The 22139-nt window shown below is 44.4% G+C and overlaps 1 protein-coding gene across 2 annotated transcripts in view; it reads left to right on the top strand.

The window, feature by feature from the left end:
* Window positions 1-22139, top strand: part of NEDD1 (NEDD1 gamma-tubulin ring complex targeting factor) — a 413616-nt gene that overhangs the window by 44945 nt on the left and 346532 nt on the right. The window contains exons 2-4 of one of the 2 annotated variants that reach the window (XM_086918169.1): window positions 9994-10140; window positions 12075-12169; window positions 15945-16061. In XM_086918169.1, coding sequence (XP_086774295.1) covers window positions 10005-10140; window positions 12075-12169; window positions 15945-16061 — 348 coding nt within the window. In that variant the 5' untranslated portion in view covers window positions 9994-10004. The remainder of the gene's footprint in view (window positions 1-9993; window positions 10141-12074; window positions 12170-15944; window positions 16062-22139) is intronic. The other variant, XM_086918174.1, reaches the window with a different exon arrangement.

Genomic DNA, 22139 nt, shown 5'->3' with positions numbered 1-22139 from the left:
TTGGAAAAAACATGAAAAGCACTTATCTGGCTGCGGGAGCAGCGAAGAAAGAGGAGGAAGAAGATGAGAAGTCCGGTTTTATAGTAGTGATGGACAGAGTGGAAGGACTATGGACTATCATTATACAAAGAGACTCTTGGGAGTTGTTGTTTGATCTGTTGAATATTCCGTCAATGCTTTATGTTTAAAGCATTTTTTGTTATTATTATATCTTTTCCTAAGCTGCTGTGGAGTCTATGTTAATAAAGCGAAGGAAGATATAGCATAATCTGAAGCCTCCGGTCCTGACATAGAATCCCACATGAACTACACAGTACTGTTCTATCTCTGTACTGTACCCTTCTCAGGCATACATATATCCAGTCCAGAGTCACTACTCCTGTGCTGTGCTGCACTCCACTCCACATCTACCTGATGTATGCCATGGGTGTGTTAGGCACACAGCAGTAGAACGTTTAAAAGGGTGAGATAGCCTGTAGGCTTCACTCCAGTGATACAGGGTAAAAACGATGTCTTAACTACTTTTATCACTACACGGTATGCTGCCACCACCGCGTTTGTGCTGCTCAACTTTTGGGAAGGGGCTAGCCTTCCACGGCTATAAGGGTAGTGTTTTAGGTACTCCGACCGGTCCTACAAGACCGCAGTCCGTAAGACAAATGATGTAATGGCGCACACCATGATCGGTGTTTGCCTCTGACAAAGAAATCATCATTAGGGATCCAGACAACAGTACAGTTGGCCATTCAGGGCAGGGGTACATGTTGTTACCCATGCAGAAGACTTTTCCGTCCCAACACCTAGATTATAACATGTATTTTTCTGTGTATATGGTATTTCTATAGTGTAAAAGTAGTCAAAAGGCAGCGAAGCTCTGTAGCGGATCAAGAAGAGCATAAAGTTAATGAGTGGTGGGAGAGGTATCTGGGTCGTGGACAGTTAGCACATTGTGGTGGTGTGTTCTTAAAGAGGTGAGACTTCAACCCTTACGTTATTTGGAGCAACATTGGGGCATAGATGGACTAGGCTGTTGCCTTGTTTAAAGAAAAAATATGTATACACTTTGTAGCCACCAGTCTGAGTGTCCTAGTCCTGGTTGCGAGTGTGCAGAGAACCACCAGAGAGGTGTGGCTCACTGGTTAGAGGCGGCAGACCCGGAAGCAGAGAACGGCCCAGGACCAGGGTTCAATTCCCGACGCGGCAGGGTCGTGGACCAGGGTCAGTGGACTCGATAATTCTCGCCTCGGTGCCTACTCTAACCAGGGATCACACTCGGCAACTCTGGGCATTAGCTTGCCTCATCTCTACAACGGCCCCCCACATTCGCCGGGGATGCCTGGTTTCACCTTGGAGATACCCAGTAGGGACCATCTCACAGGGATAGCCAGGACGGGTTCCCCAGTGGTCTACAGCGCCACGACGCCTCAGGGCAGCAGTGCGCTTTACAAGAACACATACATTACATTAGGCTTGTCTGCAAGGTAAGTTAAGGTGCTAGTTGTGATGGCTTTGTAAATGACGCAGCTGTTTTTTGACAATGGTGTGGGCTGGCAAGAAGATGCAATAGAGTTCCATCTTGATGGAGGTAATTTGAGCATATTTCCTCAGGCCCTGGATGAGACCTGCTGTACCATGTAGGATATCTTAAGGTGTGCCTTTGTGGAGTCTGTGAGGTGATGGAGCAGTGCTTTATCACCATACACATGCATGAGTATGAAAGCTTGAAAAACAGTTCAGAAGTTGCTTTGTGCTAGATACAGTTCCTTTTTTATTAGAAGAGAGAGCTGGTACCACTTTTTGTTGCTTTGTCATTGTGTTCCTTGAGGGTGAGGTTAGTGTCCCGGTTAAATCCAAGTGACTTGAAATTTGGTGAAAGTTGCTGTTCGAAGCCAGCAAAGTTCACATCATTAAGCCACGTTTGTACGGTTTCTTGTTGTTTGTTCTTGACAAAACAACATGAATTCTCAAAATTGGGTTGATAATTAGATAAGCACTGGACATCCAGGTCTGGATGTTATTAAGGCAGTGTTTATTGTGATGAATGTCTGAAGTCGAGGACGCTTCCAAGTCTAGTTGTGTATCATCAGCATATTGATGAATGCTGATGCTGTTATCCGAGTGGAGCACCAAGAGCTCCACATAAAAGTTGAAGATGGCAGGACATAGTATGGAACCCAGGGGACTTTGTGGATGATCGGGATCTTTTGGGACCTTGAGGTGCCCATGTGAGCAAACTGATGTTGGTTGGAAAGGTAGGAGGAGAGCCAGTAAAGGACATTGCTGGTGAATCTTATTAAATGCTCCAGGGTGCACATGGGGGTGCCATGGTCGACTGTCAAAGGCAGCTGAGAAGTCCAGCAGTATCCGGGGAAAGATCCTGACATCCAGGTTATTGAAGAGACCTCTTTAATTAGTTCGTCCAGACCAAAGTGGGTTTATGCATGGGAGAAGTATATTTAAATATTTAGAAATTTTCTACATACCAATCATATCGAACAAAAAGATCAGAACTTGGTGGTGGCCTCCATTGATCTCAGGAATGCCTTTAATACCCTCATCTGGGTTTATTTATTCAGAGTACTACATGATATGAGTTTTGGAGTGGAGATTCCTCGCCTAGGTCATAGTTTTGTACTCTGATCCTACTTCGAGGGTAGATCATCTCTCCATGACCAGACAAGTCAACGCCGTCTCCTCGTCGTGCTTCAACATCCTGCGCATGCTACGTAAGATCTTCCTGTGGATCCCCACCGAGACCAGGAAGACGGTCACCCAGGCCCTCGTCACCAGCCGTCTGGACTACGGCAAATCCCTCTACGCCGGAACCACCGCCAAACTCCAGAAGAGACTCCAGCGGATTCAGAACGCCTCAGCACGACTCATCCTGGACATCCCCCGTCGCAGCCACATCTCCGGACACCTGAGAGATCTGCACTGTCTCTCGGTCAACAAGAGAATCACCTTCTGTCTCCTCACCCACGCACACAAAGCCCTACACAACCAAGGCCCAGGATACCTCAACAGCCGCCTCAACTTCTACGCTCCCACACGCCAGCTTCAATCGACCGGCCACGCCCTCGCCGCCGTCCCCCGCACCCGAAGAGCCACCACAGGAGGAAGGTCCTTCTCCTACCTGGCCGCCAAGACTTGGAACTCCCTCCCGACCCACCTCCGCCTGACCCAGGACCACCTTGCCTTCAGGAAGCAGCTCAAGACCTGGCTGTTCGAGCAGTAGCGGACCCCTCCCCCCCCCCCTAGCGCCTTGAGACCCTCCGGGTGAGTAGTGCGCTATATAAATGCTTTGATTGATTGATTGATCTCAATTGCTGGCCAGTAGGCACAGGCATGCCATATTGGAGCCCCTTATCACCCTTTATGTTCACCTTGACAGTAGAGATTCTGTTGAAACATGACAGGGAGCTATATAATTTGCATGGAATTAACTTTGATGGAGTAATGTATGCTGTATCCTTAAATGGGGATATATTTGTTCTTTATATAAATATAGGGAAGAGGGATTACGTGTCACTATGGACCCACCCGGATGTTCAAAGAGGTATTTGGGCTGAGGGTTAAAAGAAGAAAATCATGCTTATTCTTCCTTTGCCATGTAAAACATAATGCTTACCTGGAAACTACATTCCCAAATTTGGTTTCTGTATCCAGGGATCTTGTACATCTGCTCAGTATGTAGACAAGACAAGGCATGTTTCTTCTATTTGAAATGAATATGCTCCTACGTAGACCCTAGACTGGGAGAAGATAACCGACTGACCACTAACAAACAAACGTCCCTCACTCCCTTGAAGTATGCCCACTGGACTGTAATTCCTCAACAAATACTGATTGAGAGAATGTTAGCTATTAACTGGAGAACCTGTAGTTAGTGTACAGAGGATGTCCACCTGGAGGTCTGATGTCCTGAAATAAACAACATCTGAAAGCAAGACAAACGTCTGCAATGCAGGAAGGGAGGAACATGTAATAGCAAAACAGCATTCACTTCCAGGGTGATTAACTATGATTGTAAGAATTAACATTGTTGCCTGTGTGGATATTTAATTTGCTGTTCTTAAAACTGTCGAATTTTCGACAGTGTATTCATGTTCCGAAAGGCTGGCTGAAGAAATCCCATGACTGGAGAGGTAAGTTGGATAGTGAGGGGATGCCAGGACACTGTCGGTTCGGCACACAAAGGCCTGGGAGCTGCGGGTGCAGAGCTATCTTTAGGCGTCTGGTTTTCTCATCAGCTCTGGTCGCGGTCGGGTAGACCGTTCAGGTTGAGGCTGCAGGCGTCGAAGGGTAGATCAGGAGAGGTCGTCCAACACAGGATCCTAGATCAGGATCGCAGAGAGACTTCACTGGGTTGATCGGCTACCTGGCCTCGGGCTGTGGGCATTGGGTGCAGAGGAGCGGTGCAAGTGTCTTGGATCCGGAGTCCTTGAGGTAGTTTCTTGCTGGACAAAATGGGTGTCTACTGGAAACCAGTCTTTGTTGAAGACCGCACAGGTCCCCAGGGTTCTTGAGGTTGCTAACTGCAGGCCGTGTTGGTTTCTTGGAGCAGGGTCACTGGAGGAAGAGACAGGCTGGTAGGGCTGGTTCCAAGTCAGTTGTCGTCTTTTTTTCTACTGCTGCACAGCTCTTTGTTCCTTCTTCATAGGGCGTCTAATCTGAAGAACCATGTTCAGGGGAGCCCTTAAATTCTAAATTTAAGGGCTTTACTGAGGTCGGGGCAGTAGCCAATGGGTACTGTCCCCTAGGGTGACTACACCCTTTGGGTGCACCCTCCCTTTGGGGAGAGGATCACATCACTGTTTCTATTGGCCTAATTCTCCAAAACAAGATGTAGATTATCTGGGGGAGGGGTTCACCTCAGCTCCAGGGTGAGGTGGACACTCCAACTCTGCTTACTAATTTGCCCACCTATCCTGTCTCCAAAAGTGGGGTTTGGACGGGGGGGCAGGCATTTCTGCTAGTTGGAGCTGTCCAAATCAAGGTGAGAGCCTTTGAGGCCCACCTTGAAGTGTTGCTGTTTCTGCCAGGGAGAAGTGAGAGCCTCCCCCAGAGCAGGCTTTGTTTCTGACCTCTGAGAGCACAAATGGCGCCATGAGGTTACAAATCTGTCTGGTGGTGGATAGCTGGCAGGGACCAGTTGGCCAGTACGTTAGAAGTCAGTCGTTTTTCAGGGGGCATCTCGAAGGTGCCCACAGAGTGCATTTCATAATAAATCAATCAGTGTGTGTTTTATACCAAACTTCTCGGTCTTCGGTAGAGCCATCCTGGAGCTGTGAAGTTCGTGTTGACAAATTCCCGGCCCATGTGCTCAAAATGGCTTTGCTGCACTTACAGTGTCTGTGAATGCACAGACACTGTATGGGTATATTGCTCATGCAACTATGCCCTCACCTGAGTTATGGTTCACCCCGTGTTGAGGCTGTGAGGCCTTCTAGAGGGGTGACTTACCCATGCCACAGGCAGCGTTGGTGGGCATGTCACACAGGGATGTATGCTATGCCAACTCTTCACTTTGGTCTGCACCAAAACGCGTAGCCTGCAATGACAGTGTGTGGGTTTTAAGGCGAAGGGTCTCTGAGAGTGGCATAAAACATGCTGCAGTCCTCTGAGACCTTTTCTGGTCACAAGGCCCTTTGGTACCAGGGGTACCTTTTACACAAGACTTACATGTGGCCCAGAGGTGTACCAACTGTGGAAACAAAGGTACAGTTTTGGGAAAGAACACATGTGCTGGGGCCTGGTTTGCAGGGTCACAGCACACTCAGTCAAGTTAGCATCAGGTATCGGGCAAAAGGTTAGGGGGTAACCATGAAAAATGGTCACTTTCCTACACCCACCCCAGAGGAGTGGCAAGGGAAATGAGCAACCCCCACCCCCAATCTGAGGTCACTCTAAATTAGTTCTAGTTCAGCTCCTCTCCCACTAGGCCTGATGACTGACTGGAATGGGGAACAAAGGAAGGGAGCAGGTGTAAATTGCATCTGCCTGTAACAGGTTAGGCCTCTTTGAAGTTAATTAAGTTCCTGTGTGCAGCCCAAATGGTCAGTGTGCCGGAGGAACAGAACACCTCCTCATAAAGCAAGACCTTTGTCTCCACTCTGAGAGCAACTTCAGATCGTATTAACTGGTGTATTCAACTCCCAGGTGACAGCTAGAAGCTCATGCAAATGGGCCTCTAGAGGCTTTAGGCAGATTACAGGCCCCTTTCTAATTTATTAGAAATCTGGAATTTTCAATAAATTCGGTTTGTAATACATATTCTCAAATATCTAAGAGTTATCTTTCTACCTGTCTCCTAAGAACAGGTAACATTATTTAATTTTTAAAATGGTATCTTTTCTATAAAGCTTCCAATCTTGCTACAGTGAAAATGTATTTGAAGGCTTTTTCAATGTAAGGACATGTTTAAGATTAAGGGGCAGATTACGATGTCAGTCTGAAAACCTCCGACCTCTAGTCGGAGGCTTTCTGACTGTGGTCAGAGGCTTTACTACCTACTCGTCTGTTTGCGGTCTAACCAACTGGTTACCTTGTCGGCGGTCTGAGGGTAAACCGACCGGTCATTCTGACTCAGTTCCGACCGATCTCAGAGTCTTCCAGACGGTCGGAACCGCACTGCAATCCCCTATTGACAGTGTTCCATGTCTGTTTCCTACGGCCTTTCCATGCTGGCCTTTCCTGACACAGAAAGCCTGTTGGACAGTGACTTTAGGTACCCCTAGCGGGGCCTCCTTGCCTCTGCGGTGTACGGTTTGTGGTCGAGGGGGTACCCCACCTTTAAAATCCTGCACTGTGTGGCAGGAACCATGGGGTGCCTGCCACAAGGTGCAGGGTTTTACACACACACCCATTCCTCTATTGGAGCCTGTATTACAGCCGGTTCACTGCCGTGAAGCAAGCTCCCATAGAGAACAGTGGAAATCTGACCAAACCGTGTTCGGTCACATTGTAATCCGACGGTCGGTACCGCCGACCTCCGCTCGGTCGGCCCAGAGTCCGGGATGGTGTCGGTCGCAACTCAGACTGACATCGTAATAAGCCCCTAAATGTGTACATGTCCTACCTTTTGCGTACCATGCTTTCTTAGGACAATAAATCCTACTTAATGGGGACTTATAAAAACTTTGAAAATAAGGTTTAGGTTACTTTGACAGGTTGAATTTGTAGTTAACCCTTTCGCTGCGGATGACTAGCTCAGCTCGTTATCCACCACGGTGGTCGTGTGTGGATGACGAGCTGAGCTCGTCATCTAACGCTGCTTTTCGAAAATTGCCTCACACAGCGAGAAAAGCCGCCGCAGCGATGCGGTTAAGACCTTCACAGCCAAGCTACACAGAACAGGCCTGCAGTTATGTTTGCATTGCCACTGCAGTGGGTGACACAATGAGAGCTGCAGCCCACTGGGGAAATGTATCTTACTGGCCATGGGTACTCTTTTGGGCACCATATACTAGGGATCTATAGGTAAGTTAAACATGCCAATTAGGGGGATGGCAATTTATCAGGTTTAAAAGGGGAGCACAGGCACTTTACCCCTGTTCAGTAGTGGTAAAGGGCAGACAGACACTTCTACAGCCAGCAATAACAGTCAAGGCTAACATCTGAGGGTACACCACGCAAAAGATGGTCCTTTCTAACACGTTGCTAATACTTATTGTATATATCTGGCCTTTTAGTTGCCATATTGTTTCACACTACTGTGTATTAAATAGCCGTTTGTCATTTCCTAGTTTTCTTCTACCAAAATTAGCAATGTCTGTTAATTTCTCGATTTTTATAGGTTCTCTTATTTTCTTGCAGAACCTCTGATGTTTGCTTGTTGTTTCATGTTTAGCACAGTGGATAAAAATTATTTGTCTTCTGTTAGAACGGTACTGCATTGCTTACAGATCTGTCTTACTTTGTGTTCCAGGTCTTTTCTCTAGCTACAGCTAATGGTCATTTGTACTGCATTTTTTTTTAAATTATTTCTCGGTGTTTACATTTTTTGCAGTGTTTTCTCATTAGATGTCCTGCAAAGTCATTCTGTTTTGCAGCTATGCAACTTTGCTGGCGTACAACAATTCCGAGCTCACCCATTAATTAGCCATGGACTCAGTAAGTCATTATTCGGAGCACTCGCTCATATATCTAACCATTAGCATGTTCTAACATGTAACCAAACGCTCCCAAAAACTCAATTCAATGCAGAGACACTTCCACGTAGACCAGCTTGTTGTTCTGTGTGCGCGTTATTCTGACCGATTTATAACTTTTAAGAAAACTCCTCAAATCATCTGTTTGGCTGCTGGGACTCAAGTCCATTTTTTCCTAGATTCGAGCTCTCAAACTATGCTTTTAAATCCACAAGAAATGTTAATGTCTAAATGCTCTACTGCAATTCCTACAGGCGGAGTACGGTTCCTCTCTTCAGGACCTTCTGCGTCCCTCAGCCAGAAGTACCTCAGGGGAAATCGGGCACCACTGATGTGACCATGGCCCTCTTTACCATTGTGGCTCAACAGCCAGTCCTTGAGCAAAATACTGGTAACCGAAGTTCGAGGCTAAGCTTGCATCTCCTCCACTATTTGGCGGCCGGTGGGAATTCATCATTGCTGACTGGGAACTTTACTAAACTCGTTAGTTATTACTTGATGGGGCTTGAACCAATGCTAAGAAATTTCCCAAGATGCCCACACCCAGATCCTTTAATTGGGGCATGGTTTGTAGCGACAAGATAATCAATGGCGACCTAAACCTGCCTCGGTTGTGTGGAGTGCTTTCCACTTAATTCAGTGCCCCGCTCCCACCCTCCAAATACAACTTATCGAATTTAAAAGGAAATCTCCTTCCCTCAGCCAATACTAGGTCCAATCCTCCTCTGTGCTTCTGCCCACATTGCCTGGAGGAATTCCTTCTCTTAATGGAAAAGGTGCCATAATGGAAAAGGTGCCATAATAGAAACTCAATTAAGCACACGGGTTGTACTTGACTGCTTCCAGGTAGTTCCCTCTTAAATCATGGGCATTGGGTAGGTGGCCATTGAAGCAGCAGTTAGTAGGCAGAGCTCAAAAGAGATGTGATTGCACGTGAAATTGTAGATGCCGTTTGAAATGTAGTTCAGATGAGACGAGATCAAGCAGAATCTATCTTATACTTCAAAAGTCTTTCAAAGGAAATATGAAATGTAATTTTAACTAAACAGAGGCATTTCCACGCGCATTACATATAAGGTGCATAGTTGCTGCCATGGTGCTTTTCTGTCAGAGGTTTCAGATTTATACAGTAGGATTATGTGTCCTACAGCAGGTGTTGATGCAGAAAATATGTGATCTAAAATTTGGCACAGGTTTCTTAGTAGTACTTGCCGAAAATATATCCTTTGCTCAAACTCTACGTCTCTTTACTCTGCAGAATGGCGTTGTAGTGAAGTGGACTGACGGCTGATTTGTCAGAGAGGTACTCGGTACAATGTTAAAATATAAACATCCATCTATTTGAAACACAGGTGGCTCAGGCTGTTCAGCAGGTCACAGCCGCTGCAGACGTCAGCACACCAAATGCAAAAGCAAATTATATTTTACTTAGGTGCCGGGTCCAACTGGAATGACTTTTCAGAAACTTATTGAAATTGGCGATTAGATCAATATATATCGAATGTGTTATTGTAATTTCTGATGTTTTGTACTCCTACTATTTATTCACTTAAATATGGGCTATTTGTAATGACTGTTAATCTGTGGTTTAGTATAATATTGTTACCAGTGATTCTGAAATTTCAAAATGCTGTAAGTTGCAAACCTACTATTCGACAACTGAGAGTATTTTTGAAGCTTAGATGTTGGCCCCCACCAGTATTAAATCTTGCGGACTTCGAATTCAGCAAGAATGTCTGTGCAGGGTTAAGTAGGGCAACTAATTATCTGTCAATACACTTTGTTTTTGATACCAGCAAATTCAAGCTTTTTTAAACGTTTAAATTCTGCTTTATTTCCGTAGTAGGTTCAGTCATGCAAGACAACATCAGATTTGCAACTGCTGGTGAGGATATTAAAATATGGGACTTCTCTTCGATGACAGTGGTGGACCAGTTTAATCCGCATACCTCGCCTTCTGGAATTTCGTCTCTTTGTTGGAGTACTAATAGTATCCTTTTATAAGCAAATGCAGTTGTTTGCAGTGCAGTGCATAATTATCATGCTGGCAGAGATTTGATCTTGTGTGTAAAGTTTTTCATTTTTTTCTGCTTGCATTTTCTTTTAGGTAGTTTGCAAAATGAACTTGTATTAATAAAGGGTTGTTTATGCTGAACATTGTTTATTTAATGCACATATTTACTGGTTAGGTCACCAGCCATAGAGCGATTTGCAAACATTTAAAATATTCCACACTGCCTGACTGCCTTCCCATTTCTGTCTTAAAATGCTGCGACGAAGGCCATTTTCATGGCCACAGGTATATGAATGTCCAGAAAAAGAACAGATTGCTGGAAATGGCAATCATGACCATAGCATTTAAAAACCATCTTAGAAAGCTCAGATACTCTGGTATTTTAAAGGATATAAGGCAAATTGAACGTGTGCCAGTGCCATACCTTTCATAATTGGACACAACTTTACGATGCAAAATGGAAAGTGCATCATAATGGAGATGGAAACACGCCACGGCCTTGTGAAATAGACATTCAGCCCCTTTTCATCTAAGGTAGGGTAAAACGTAAGAATTTTTTTTTTTAAATGGAAAGCGGAGAAGCCCGTGCTGCTTTTTATGTAAGTAGGCTTCTCGATGCCTGGCCTTATTCTGATCTTTCCGTGGCCAATTTTATTGACTACGAACAGGGGGAAAAAAGGTAAAAAGCTCTTAACCCTATGCTCTCTGGCATGGGCAGACTGGCGGAGTACCAGTGATAAATATGCAAACCCAACCGTTCTGGCCGGTTAGTAAAAATATGAACTTTCTAAAACATTGCGTAACACCCGAGGTGGAATATTTTACACTCACAACCACCTAGTCCCTGAGCAGCAGCGTTTGTTTTCTTCCCTTGTTTTCTTAAGTTCCTCTGTTCCTCGGCCACACAAAAAAATATATCAGGAAATGAACCGAGGCAGATGGATAGACGATTTGAGCATTTCTTTTATAGGAAGGAGAGCACCCCAGTTCCAGTTTACTCTTGCTTTGCAAGGAGAATGGGAAGGAACATGTTGCTTCCTGCTGAGCGGTTCATTACGACTTTGAGACTTCCACAGCAGCTCCATACACTTTTAGAGCGGAGTCACAAGTTGCAGATGGCTGAAGCCTAAAGTCCAAAACCCTGGCAGTAACAGAGATGAAAGTGCAGAGTCGGGTCCTATGGAGACCGGGAACCCTAGCCCAATATCTGCTCTTATGATTTGGTGTTAGGGCTCATCTATTTACATTAATCACCCTCATCGTCTGCCAGCATGCTGCTGCTTCACTGAACATTGCTGATCACCCACAACTGTTAGTCCGTAAGTCGTGCGAATAGCCATGCACCTGTTTCCCCAGCAATGCTCGGTGCTCATGCCAGCCTTGTCTAACCGCTCACAAACCTCCTTTATGGTTAGCATTGCATTCTGCTCGAGCAATTTGTAAGTATAATTACTGCATTTCCTCTAATTTCGCACATGGCACTAATTGAAGATCCCTCCCTGCCACCTTTTACAAGAGGCCACAAATGTGAAATGTATGAGTCTTAGTAAATATGTAAGAGACATACGCTTGAGTTAGAAACACTGCAATTTTGAGAAAAATAGCGTATGACTCATAGCTTGTTATCCGCGTGTAGCTGATGATACGTGCTGAGCACACCATTTCCTTTCTATAAGAGGGGTCTTTGTGAAGTCGACGGCGTTTGAAGAAATAGGAAAGCCTATTGACATTCTATAGGAATGAACTGCATACTGTGAGAAGTAACAACCGATATCTTTCTCAAGATAATTGGTATATTGTTAACATTTTGCTTCTACCAAAACGCCATTTCTGACATTTTTATTAGTAAAAACAATTTCTTTTGTTTCTTTTAGTTTTTAGCTGTATGACTCCTTTAACTTAGCATTCAGATCATTTTCTGGCTAGTGCCTCGGCCTCTGGTGATAAAATAGTCGTTTCAAGCTGCAAGTCCAAATCTGTTCAGCTTTTTAGTCTTGCTGAAGGAGTAAGTACAACTGTGTTTTGTTTCTGTTTGTAATTTCACCATACAGGTTTTTCAGTCATACAATGTGTGCAAGAAATGTCTTGGAAGAGTAATATTCAAATAATATTGAAAGTTCGTTCCTGCTAAACAAAGCTTTCTATAAGAGGGTACACATGCCCCGTCAAGATCAGGCATAGGAAAAGAAAACGTGAAGGGTGGAGTGCTTGAATTAATCTCAGCCAATGGTAATTACTCAGGGCCCCTTTCCAGACCATACTTAATTTCACAATATTGCATTGTTGACTGCCACCAGCCGTCAGTTAATCTGACTTTGTTCTGCTCCAATAAGAACAGTCCTGCTTAAACTCCCTAACCTGGCCCCCTTCAGATGGGGGAAACAAGCATCACCAGACCAGTTTTTGCCTGTGTGCAATGTGAGGTGCATTTTCAGTGCAATGGCACTGTGACCATGTGACCCACGTCGCCAGTTATACCCAACAATAACTCTCCAGCAGAATTCAGCCAAAATACATCCCCACAGTTCAGTCACGAAACTGAATAAAACATCAAACTCTGCATGTATGTAGCAGGATGTAATACACAACTCTGCTAAGTATCTACAAAAGGACGAAACCGTTTATTCTGCACCCTCTCACTCCGTCCACTTACAGAGCACGACACTGTTCATCCACCTCATTGTTCAATTGGCAGCATCCGCAAAACGGACTCCAGAGGGCAGACTAGATATTCAATTAAAAATGTTATCATTCTTGGTGGAGAAGAGAATACTAAAATATGATGTCCCTATTTTTATCAGTGAATTTTGGAACACACGTGCAACTCTTCAGTTGTTTATTAGGGCCAATATTGCGGATATAAAATGTCCATTGCTAAGGATCCAGGTCATAATGTTCATACTTAAATACCTCTCCTCACACATCCGTGTATCTGTCTCACATTATGAAGGACCCAAATGGTAGTCTGTATCAATCAATCAATCAATCAATCAAAATATTTGTAGAGTACACTTATCACCTGTGAGGGTCTCAAGGCGCTGAGCGCAGGTGGGGGTGCAGCTACAGCTCCAACAGCCAGGTCTTGAGAAGTTTCCTGAAGGTCCGCAGGTCCTGGGTCTGTCGCAGCTGTGTGGGTAGGGTGTTCCACGTCTTGGCTGACAGGTAGGAAAAGGATCTGCCGCCATTGGCGGTCCTGTAGATGCGCGGGACGGCGGCAAGAGGTGGTCGGCGGAGCGTAGCTGGCGATTCGGTGTGTAGAAGGTGAGATGCTTGTTGAGGTATGCTGGTCCGGTGTTGTGTAGTGCTTTGTGGGCGAGGAGCTTGAAGGTGATCTTCTCCTTGATTGGGAGCCAGTGCAGGTCCTTCAGGTGGGCAGTGATGTGGCTGTGACTGGGTATGTCGAGGATGAGGCGTGCAGAGGTGTTCTGTATGCGTTGGAGCAGGGGTACTCCTAGTATGGCCCGCGGACCGCTGGCGGCCCGGCAAGCCTTCCCTGGCGGCCCGTGGACCTTGCAGACATCCTACCCGAGTTTTATTTTGTATTTTTTTTAAAAGAGTGTCTGCAACCAGAGCGCGACACAGAGACTCTGCTGCTCTGTGGGGGCCGGGCGATTCGTGCCATAGTCAGAGTGGGGCTGCAGGGGCGCTGAGAGGATGATCTTTGGGGTACGCCACAGATGACCTTGGTGGCTTCGGAACGGAAGGGCGGGAGGCGGACCCTCTGGGTTCTGTTGGTGAGGAAGGAGGTGATCCAGTCCAGGGTTTTGTCGCGTACTCCTGCGTCTTGTAGGCATGTACGTAGGGTCTGGTGGCAGACTGTGAACAAAGGCAGCAGAGCAGTCCAGGAGGATGAGGGCCGCAGTTTCCAGTATGGTCTTTGTCATCTGTGGCAGCGATTAGGGCGGTTTCAGTGCTGTGGTTGCTATGGAAACCGAATTGGGACTGGTCCAGGATGTTGGTCTCCTCGAGGAAGTGGGTCAGTTGCTTGTTGACGATCTTTTCGATGACTTTTGCTGGAAACGGGAGGATGGAGATGGGCCAGAAGTTCTTGAGGTCCTTTGGGTCCACTGTGGGTTTCCGGGAAGGTAGCGGTCTTGAGGGAGCTGTTGATGCAACATGTTGGTAGTTCTACATGGATGTATGACGTTACAACGCATACTTTTACCACGCATACCTTTACAACGCGGTATTTACAACGAATACTGTTACAACGCATAGCGCTTAGAGGTGCTGGATAGTGGTAAGCATAATTTTCTATTCCAACTCCAGTCCCCGTGGACACTAGGGAAGGTGTTGGATAGAAAATTCAACGTATTCCCTATCCTAGAGCGCCCCCCAGCGCAATGCGTTGTAATGGTATGCGTGGTAATGCCTGCGTTGTAATGGCAGTGCGTTGTAAAAATGTTGTTGTAAACGTTGTATACCGTTCTACATCGCCAATGGCAATTTACACTGAAGTTTCAAAACACTTCTAGTCTTCTTCACAGTAGTGTTCAGATTAGATAACTTCTCCTATCACTAGACCTTCTTTTGTATCTTACTTCTGATGCTTTCCATAGACTGAATGGTTTTCTGTCTACAGTGCGATCTTCTGACGGCCCCCCATCCCGAACAATTCTTAGGCTTAGAACCCTTTCAATAGGAACACAATCAATTCAGAGACTCCTTTTCTCAAAATTAGATTTTTTGCTACCATTTTACTACCATCCTATTAGGCTGAGGGGTTTGCTGCATCAGCCAAAGCTTTATTAATTTTTTGGGGACAAGCATCTTCATGTCTTCTTCAGTGCTCCTTCCTGCTGTACTGCTGTTAAAGCCCTTTTATAGATCTTTTTCAGCTAAGCTCTGTTGTCAGAAGGCCAGTCGTTTTTTGCCCTCTTCTTCCTTGTAAATTCATCAAACCTCTGTGCTAGGAAATGCAGGGTCTTGCACAAATAAGTTTAAGGTACTCCTAGGCAGATGCGGAAAATTCCTTTGACTTCATTTCTTAGATTAGAGGAAGACCAGCACTAGCTGATGCACCTAAATTGCTCACCAGAAACTAGGATCTGTTAAGTCAAAGCAACCACTGTCAACCTCCCAACACCTGTAGGGCGCACAGCACATTCTTTCTCTAAGCAACTTACTGGGCCACAGCATTCAGAATCACTACTCATAAAGGCAATCCAGTGGGACAGAAACTTTTGTAAACCTCTGATTATTTTAAAGTGTTTAGTCTGCAATTCTATTTTAATTGGTTAATTGCTTAGTCATTTGTTTATGTTATGTTATAGGGTGTCTTATAGAGCGCGCGGCTACTCGGGCAGAGTGTCCCGGCGCTATGTAGATCTGTAGAGGAGACCGGAAAACACAGACAGACTAAAGACCAAAAAGCCAGGTCTTCAGACCCTTCCTAAAGGACAGCAGATTGTCTAATTTCCTAAGCGAGAGGGGAAGCTTATTCCAAAGCTATGGAGAGGTCTTACAAAATATATCCTCTTGTAGAAACACCAAAATAATATTATGAGTATTTGTGATGGGATAGGCATGGCTTCTTGAAAGTCTGTTGTTCATGGACAAGTTATGATCTCTTACTCTCTCAATATATGAGATGCTAGAAGACCCCTTTGTGTGCCTATCATCTGCTGGTAACATGTTGAGTTTTTGTGTGCTTTTTTTTGTTTTTGTTTTTTTCCTCACAATGTCCAGCGAAACCTAGCCTTTACATAACCAGTGAAACTCTGACCTTATGACTGGGAACAAATGTAATGGTATTTTAAATTAAAACATTTCTATTGCAGGAAAAGCAGACTTGCTTACATTTACAATCACATTTTCAATACCTTGTGAGTGGAGGTCTTGATAATACGGTCAATATCTGGGAGTTAAAATCTAGAAGACTTTATCGCTCTCTTAAGGTAAGAATCAAACTTGAAGCTCCTTTTAAAATTACTTGTAATTGAATGCTAATGAAGTGTACTGCAAAGTATGTGTGTACTGGTCACTTTGTGTTTGAATGTTTTTGTTTAAATTATTAATAAATGAAAGCAACCCGATCGCCTTCCTCCCTCCTTCTTTCTTTCTCACCTAGATCAGTGGTGGATTGAATGTTTCATTCCAGCTGCCAAATTTTGTGACTAAACACGGAGTTTCGGCCAACTTCCACCAATCGCTGCGTGGGGGAATTTTTTTCTCACAAGGCTCCATAAATGTGAGTGAGATTTGGCGTCCCCTAGCGTGATTTTCTAATGCAGGCATTCATGGTCATAGTGCTGCTTCTCGAGCAGATTTGGCTACATGATAAATCATAATTTTTTTGTTCAGAAAGACACTAAAAGCACAAGGTTCCTAAGAGGCATCAAACTCTTAGGATTCTAGTGGGTCGAAGATTTTTAATCACCAAATAAGAAAAGTCACCATGAAGGAAATGAATAAAGAACAAACGGAAACTTGGCAATGCAATACTTGTCAACCTTTCAGCTCCTTACACGATTCAAGATTTTACTCTGCATGTCCGATGAAGGAGACTTTTGTTTCCCCACTTCTGTGGTATATCATATTGAGCTAGTTCCACATTTGCAAACAGTTTATGGCTTTTCTTAATTTCAGTGTCTCCCCAAACACCCAGTATGATTAGGAAATTTTAAGCAGCATGCCTAGCACTTCATGCAATCTTCCTCATTAGTTTCTACCAAAAAGTTTGTATCACCGGAAATAGCCTCAATGTATGAGAGAACTTACCATCTTATCCACATCCCAAAACACATAATAACTTGGAGCCGCTTGCCAACCATTGACTTGCGTATCCCCCACACCCTTCTCCCATTTGATTTTTAACTTCTCCTGGGTATGTTAGCGTTGTTGGTCCCTGTTGTAAAGATGGCAGACACAACTTTCACAGCTACTATCTTCCTATCATACGATCTATCCTTCAGTGGAGTGCCCTGAGACAGTCTCAACCCTGCTGTAATATGTTTACTTGCAACATGAAAAACTGTAATGTAAATGTATGCAGTGCACTCCACTAGTTCAACCACTATTATATCACTGTCAATGTTCTAATAGTGTAAACGGGTATCATCCTCTGGTCTGGGTTTCTACAAAAACTGAATCCCATCACTCTACCAGTCTGGTGTCGTGTGAAGGGAAACACGCACATCAACTTTATTCTCTGATGAGTTGCATCTCTTTTAAATATATGTTTATAAAACAAAAAATAAACCAATTCCTTTATTTACATTTTATCATCATTATTTTAGTTAATCTTTGAAAAATGTCCCACTAAAGTAATAATCTTCAATTACACATGGTTCAACCTGGACAATTTTTAGTAAGGATCCTCAGTGCTTTCCGGACCTATGTGGTCCTTAATCAGGAAACCATACTCTAAGAAAAAGTAGAGAGTAATGTGGGTGAATTATTCTGTGCGACCATAAATTATGTCCACAACCCGTCAAATTAATTGATGGAGCCCTTACCTGTTCCTGGTGTAATAAAAAATACTTCCATTCTTCAAAATGTTCTCGATGTAAATGAATCGTAAAACAGAATCCTATCCTGCATTCTATGCGACCGTCGGAATGCATTAGTAGGCATTTCACTGGATGAGTTAAAGTGAGGATCGGGAAAACAAAAGTTAAGGAGGGTCAAGGGGACTATGTTTAAAGACCTACCAAACTCTAAACCCCTAAGTCAAACTACAATAAACAAAGAGAGTCGGAAGGTCTGTTAGAAAACGTAGCTGAGTCTATGAGGTCCTAATGAAGTGACCCTTTTGGATTGCACTGAACCAGGCCCAGTGGTCACATGACACACATGTGTATTAGAAATCCTATCAGCCCACCCATCTGGCGGAGCCTCGTCATGTAGGACCTCAAACCAGGGTGGTGTGTCCAAGCCCAGATGAATTGGCCAGACAGCACACACTACTGGTTCATCTTGTGAAAGTGTCCGTGCCACAGAGTGGTGCTGAAAAAGTGCAGTGCAAAACAGGGGATAAAGAATAAGTGATCTAAAATGGCGGTCAAGGCAAAGAAAAAATATTTTTATTAAAGATATTCACCAGGACGCCAGATTAAAAAGAAGTGTTGAACAGTGTGAAAATATCACTGTGATGCTTTGCTGTGTTGTAAATCAGGCCAACATGTTTCTGCCGAAGGTGGAACTACACCGGCATTCTTCAGGGCCAACTACAAAAAGATCTTGCTACTGCAAAGGTACACTCAGACAAATTATACAAAGTGAGACACAAAAAGGAACAGACCAAAAATTTGTTAAAGACCTGTCCAAACTACTGGTGTGGTCATATAGACCATCCTACCATATCCTCCGGATCAGAAGTTGATAGAGGAAGTAATCCCAGCAATATGTGGGAGTCGAGCCTCACCTCACCCGGCAAAGGCTCGGAGATTGAGGCCCCGCTCTCTCCGTCGGTACCCCTAGGCAGACACCTAAGCCGAAGGGGAGGCCAAGGTCTGTTCCTTTTTGTGTCTCACTTTGTATAATTTGTCTGAGTGTACCTTTGCAGTAGCAAGATCTTTTTGTAGTTGGCCCTGAAGAATGCCGGTGTAGTTCCACCTTCGGCAGAAACATGTTGGCCTGATTTACAACACAGCAAAGCATCACAGTGATATTTTCACACTGTTCAACACTTCTTTTTAATCTGGCGTCCTGGTGAATATCTTTAATAAAAATATTTTTTCTTTGCCTTGACCGCCATTTTAGATCACTTATTCTTTATCCCCTGTTTTGCACTGCACTTTTTCAGCACCACTCTGTGGCACGGACACTTTCACAAGATGAACCAGTAGTGTGTGCTGTCTGGCCAATTCATCTGGGCTTGGACACACCACCCTGGTTTGAGGTCCTACATGACGAGGCTCCGCCAGATGGGTGGGCTGATAGGATTTCTAATACACATGTGTGTCATGTGACCACTGGGCCTGGTTCAGTGCAATCCAAAAGGGTCACTTCATTAGGACCTCATAGACTCAGCTACGTTTTCTAACAGACCTTCCGACTCTCTTTGTTTATTAAAGTGAGGATCTACAATAAATATATTGCCGTATTTTTTTTATATGTATATGATATATAATATCCAAAATATGTGGTGCCCACATGTTCTACAAAGTGGAATGACCATTGGTCCATCACTAAAATAATTCCCCGTGTTAAAGGTATTATCATGCTTAATGCTGCATCTATAAATCTCCTTAATAGGCTATACCTGCCTGCGTACATCATAATCAATGAATTGGTGGTTTATAGAGCACGCTACTCACCAGTGAGGGTCTCAAGGTGCTGGGACAGCGGGGGTGGGTGGGTGGACTGTTCCAGGTCAGTAGAAGAGCGAGGTCTTGAGGTCCTTCCTGAACGTGTGGGGGGTAGGGGAGCGTTGGATGTTGACCAGGTGCTAGTTCCAGGTTTGGGCTACGATGTAGGAGAAAGCTCCCCCCCGGTTCTGCTTCTGCAGATTTGGGGGAGCTCTGCTAAGGCGAGGTCAGCAGAGCGGAGGTTCAGTCATTGAGGTATTCGGGTCCGATGTTGAGCGATTTGTAGGCATGGGTGAGGAGTTTGAAGGTGACCCTCTTCTCGAACAGGAACGTCGATGGTAAACGGACATACCCGAAATGAGTAACGATTCAAACAGTGCCTCGACTGTGCTAGTGACATATAGTGCCCATATATAACGTGAACTCGAGAGGGACGAAGCAGGTGTGTGAAGGGAGACAAGACGCCAGACTGGCAGAGGGCAGGTATTCAGTACTTGCAACATGACACCGTTGGAAATACTTAAAAACTGTGTCTCATATTTGAAACTCTTCACTCTTGAGATCCAATCTTGGCTATGATCATACCTTGCTTTTTATCCAAACAGCTACTTCTGATGATCCCAAGTTTGCTCCGAACCCATGTTCTCCCACTTCATATGCCACCTATTTCTGCAATTATGCAAAAGTCCTCGTCACCATTTAAAAGGGAAACCAGAGCCTCTCGGTAGTCACTACCTTTTTTTAATACATTTGATGAAATTCTATAGTTATTCTGAGGCCTATTGGTGCCTATCCATTTGTTTATAAATATTTTGTGTTTTGCTCAGTAACAATAGGAATCATTTTGGAACACAAGGAAACCCGTAGAGGGGCCTTCGGACCATGGGTTAATTCAGTTATTATTGGGAACAGCGGATTCGCACTGCCACTGAAGGGGGAGAAGACCATCGAGTTTCTCCCACCACCCCACCGCCACTTCCACCGAGAAGTCAGTATTGAATCTGCGGATCAAAACAAAGGAGTCAACCCTACTCTTAAAACGGGAAGAAACCATCGTGTTCTACTTCCACCCCACGGCTGCCCAAAGTGCGGCCAGCAATCAGCTCCTAGAGCCGGAAAGAGAAATCCTCTCCAACTAAGAAATAATCATGCCATCACGACCTTGATCTTGGACTTGTGAAGGCATTCGCATTGTAATTCAGGCTATGATTGTAAATTGTCCTGATGATGATCCCATTTTATTGAGAGCCCTTAGGGATCGAAACGTCGACGCTCTGAACAGTGTTACATATGATCTAATGTGTATAATTTACTGTTGACACTGTTGGATGTATTTTGCGAAACTATCTATTGAAATCGCAAGCCATCCTTCGGCTCCAAAAAACTTTTCTTGCCTGAAAAACCTCTTTCCTTTCTTCTACCTTGCTTGACTCTATTGGTTTTCCAACCTTGCGGGATAGGTACAGGACTGTACCCTATCTTGTTTTTCATATTTTGACCATCTCCTGGTCAATGTAATTCTATGTTATTCTCAATAAATTACTCTACGCCCGGCTGGGCGATAAAAAATATAGTACTGATTGTGGTCTATATTAGCATCTCTTGTTACATCCTAAATCCCTAGGACCCCTGTTCCCAACAGTAACAATAGGGAAACATTTTTACCGTCAGTAGCCCATGGTGCAATACCTTTCAAAGATAAAATTACAACATGGCTGGACACAGCTCAGTCAGCCAGATTTTGTAGATTTTTCTTTTTACCTAATGCTACTTCACATGCGTAAATACGTAGGGAATTCATCCTTTAATCTCAAAAGTGGACCCTAAAAGCTAGATTCATAGCCTATTGTCAAAAAGCCAAACAAGCCCGGGATAACACGCTAAAGAAAAACATCTGGACAATGATAAACACCCGAGGGTCCACATGGTGTGAATTTCTAGCTCACTGTGTTGGCAGCAAGACTTTTAACAAAACGGGAAAGATACTGTTGGCCGACAGTGATACACAAACTCTGAAAAACATCTGGACTGGAGTTAATTACCTTTAATCAAAATCGATTTGTAGTTTACGGAGTTCACGCGTAATCTCCTGTGTGACGGTCTTTTAACGCTCAAAGAGGAGTGTGCGTGGCTGGGCAAGTACAGGAGAAATTAACTTTATTTTCATTTCATTCTTTTTGAGACTTGAGGTGTTGCGGGCGTTGGGAGCAGCGTGCGCTGCTACAGGAAACGTTTGCATCTTTTGATGCAGCAACGTTTTTCTTGTTTCCACTGCGACTTTGATATTAAGCATCAGCTGTGGTGCGAGCTGATCACTTGCATCCTGTCACAGAGAAGCGAGAAGCTGTGAATGCACGCATAGCACGTTTTGACGTGCAGCAGCAGGATTATGATACGCTGCCATTGGTCAGTTTGTCGCACTTTCATTGGGAGCTGTGAGCTGTGCTTTCATTGGGCTTTCAAGCATTGTTTTCGTTTTTTCTTCAGTATTCAAGTGTTTTCTTTAACTACCCCTCGTATATTCAAATATGTTTCTCCTTTAATTACATCATGTTGGGCCATTGGTCATCATGAGCCTTTGAAAAGTTGGAAACTTATATTTAAAGGTGATTAGTTGCAGAGGGAAGTCGGCTCCAGAACTAAGAGGCACAGTTGACTGTTTCAGAATATGTCTGGTACTTTTGGAACATTTTGACGGCATTAATCAACATTAGTGTTTGGATA

The sequence above is a fragment of the Lissotriton vulgaris genome, chromosome 1_1 (genome assembly GCF_964263255.1).
Source record: "Lissotriton vulgaris chromosome 1_1, aLisVul1.2, whole genome shotgun sequence".
NCBI lineage: Eukaryota > Metazoa > Chordata > Amphibia > Caudata > Salamandridae > Lissotriton > Lissotriton vulgaris.
Note: the sequence above shows the minus strand (reverse complement) of the source record. Positions and strands in the feature narration are given on the sequence as shown.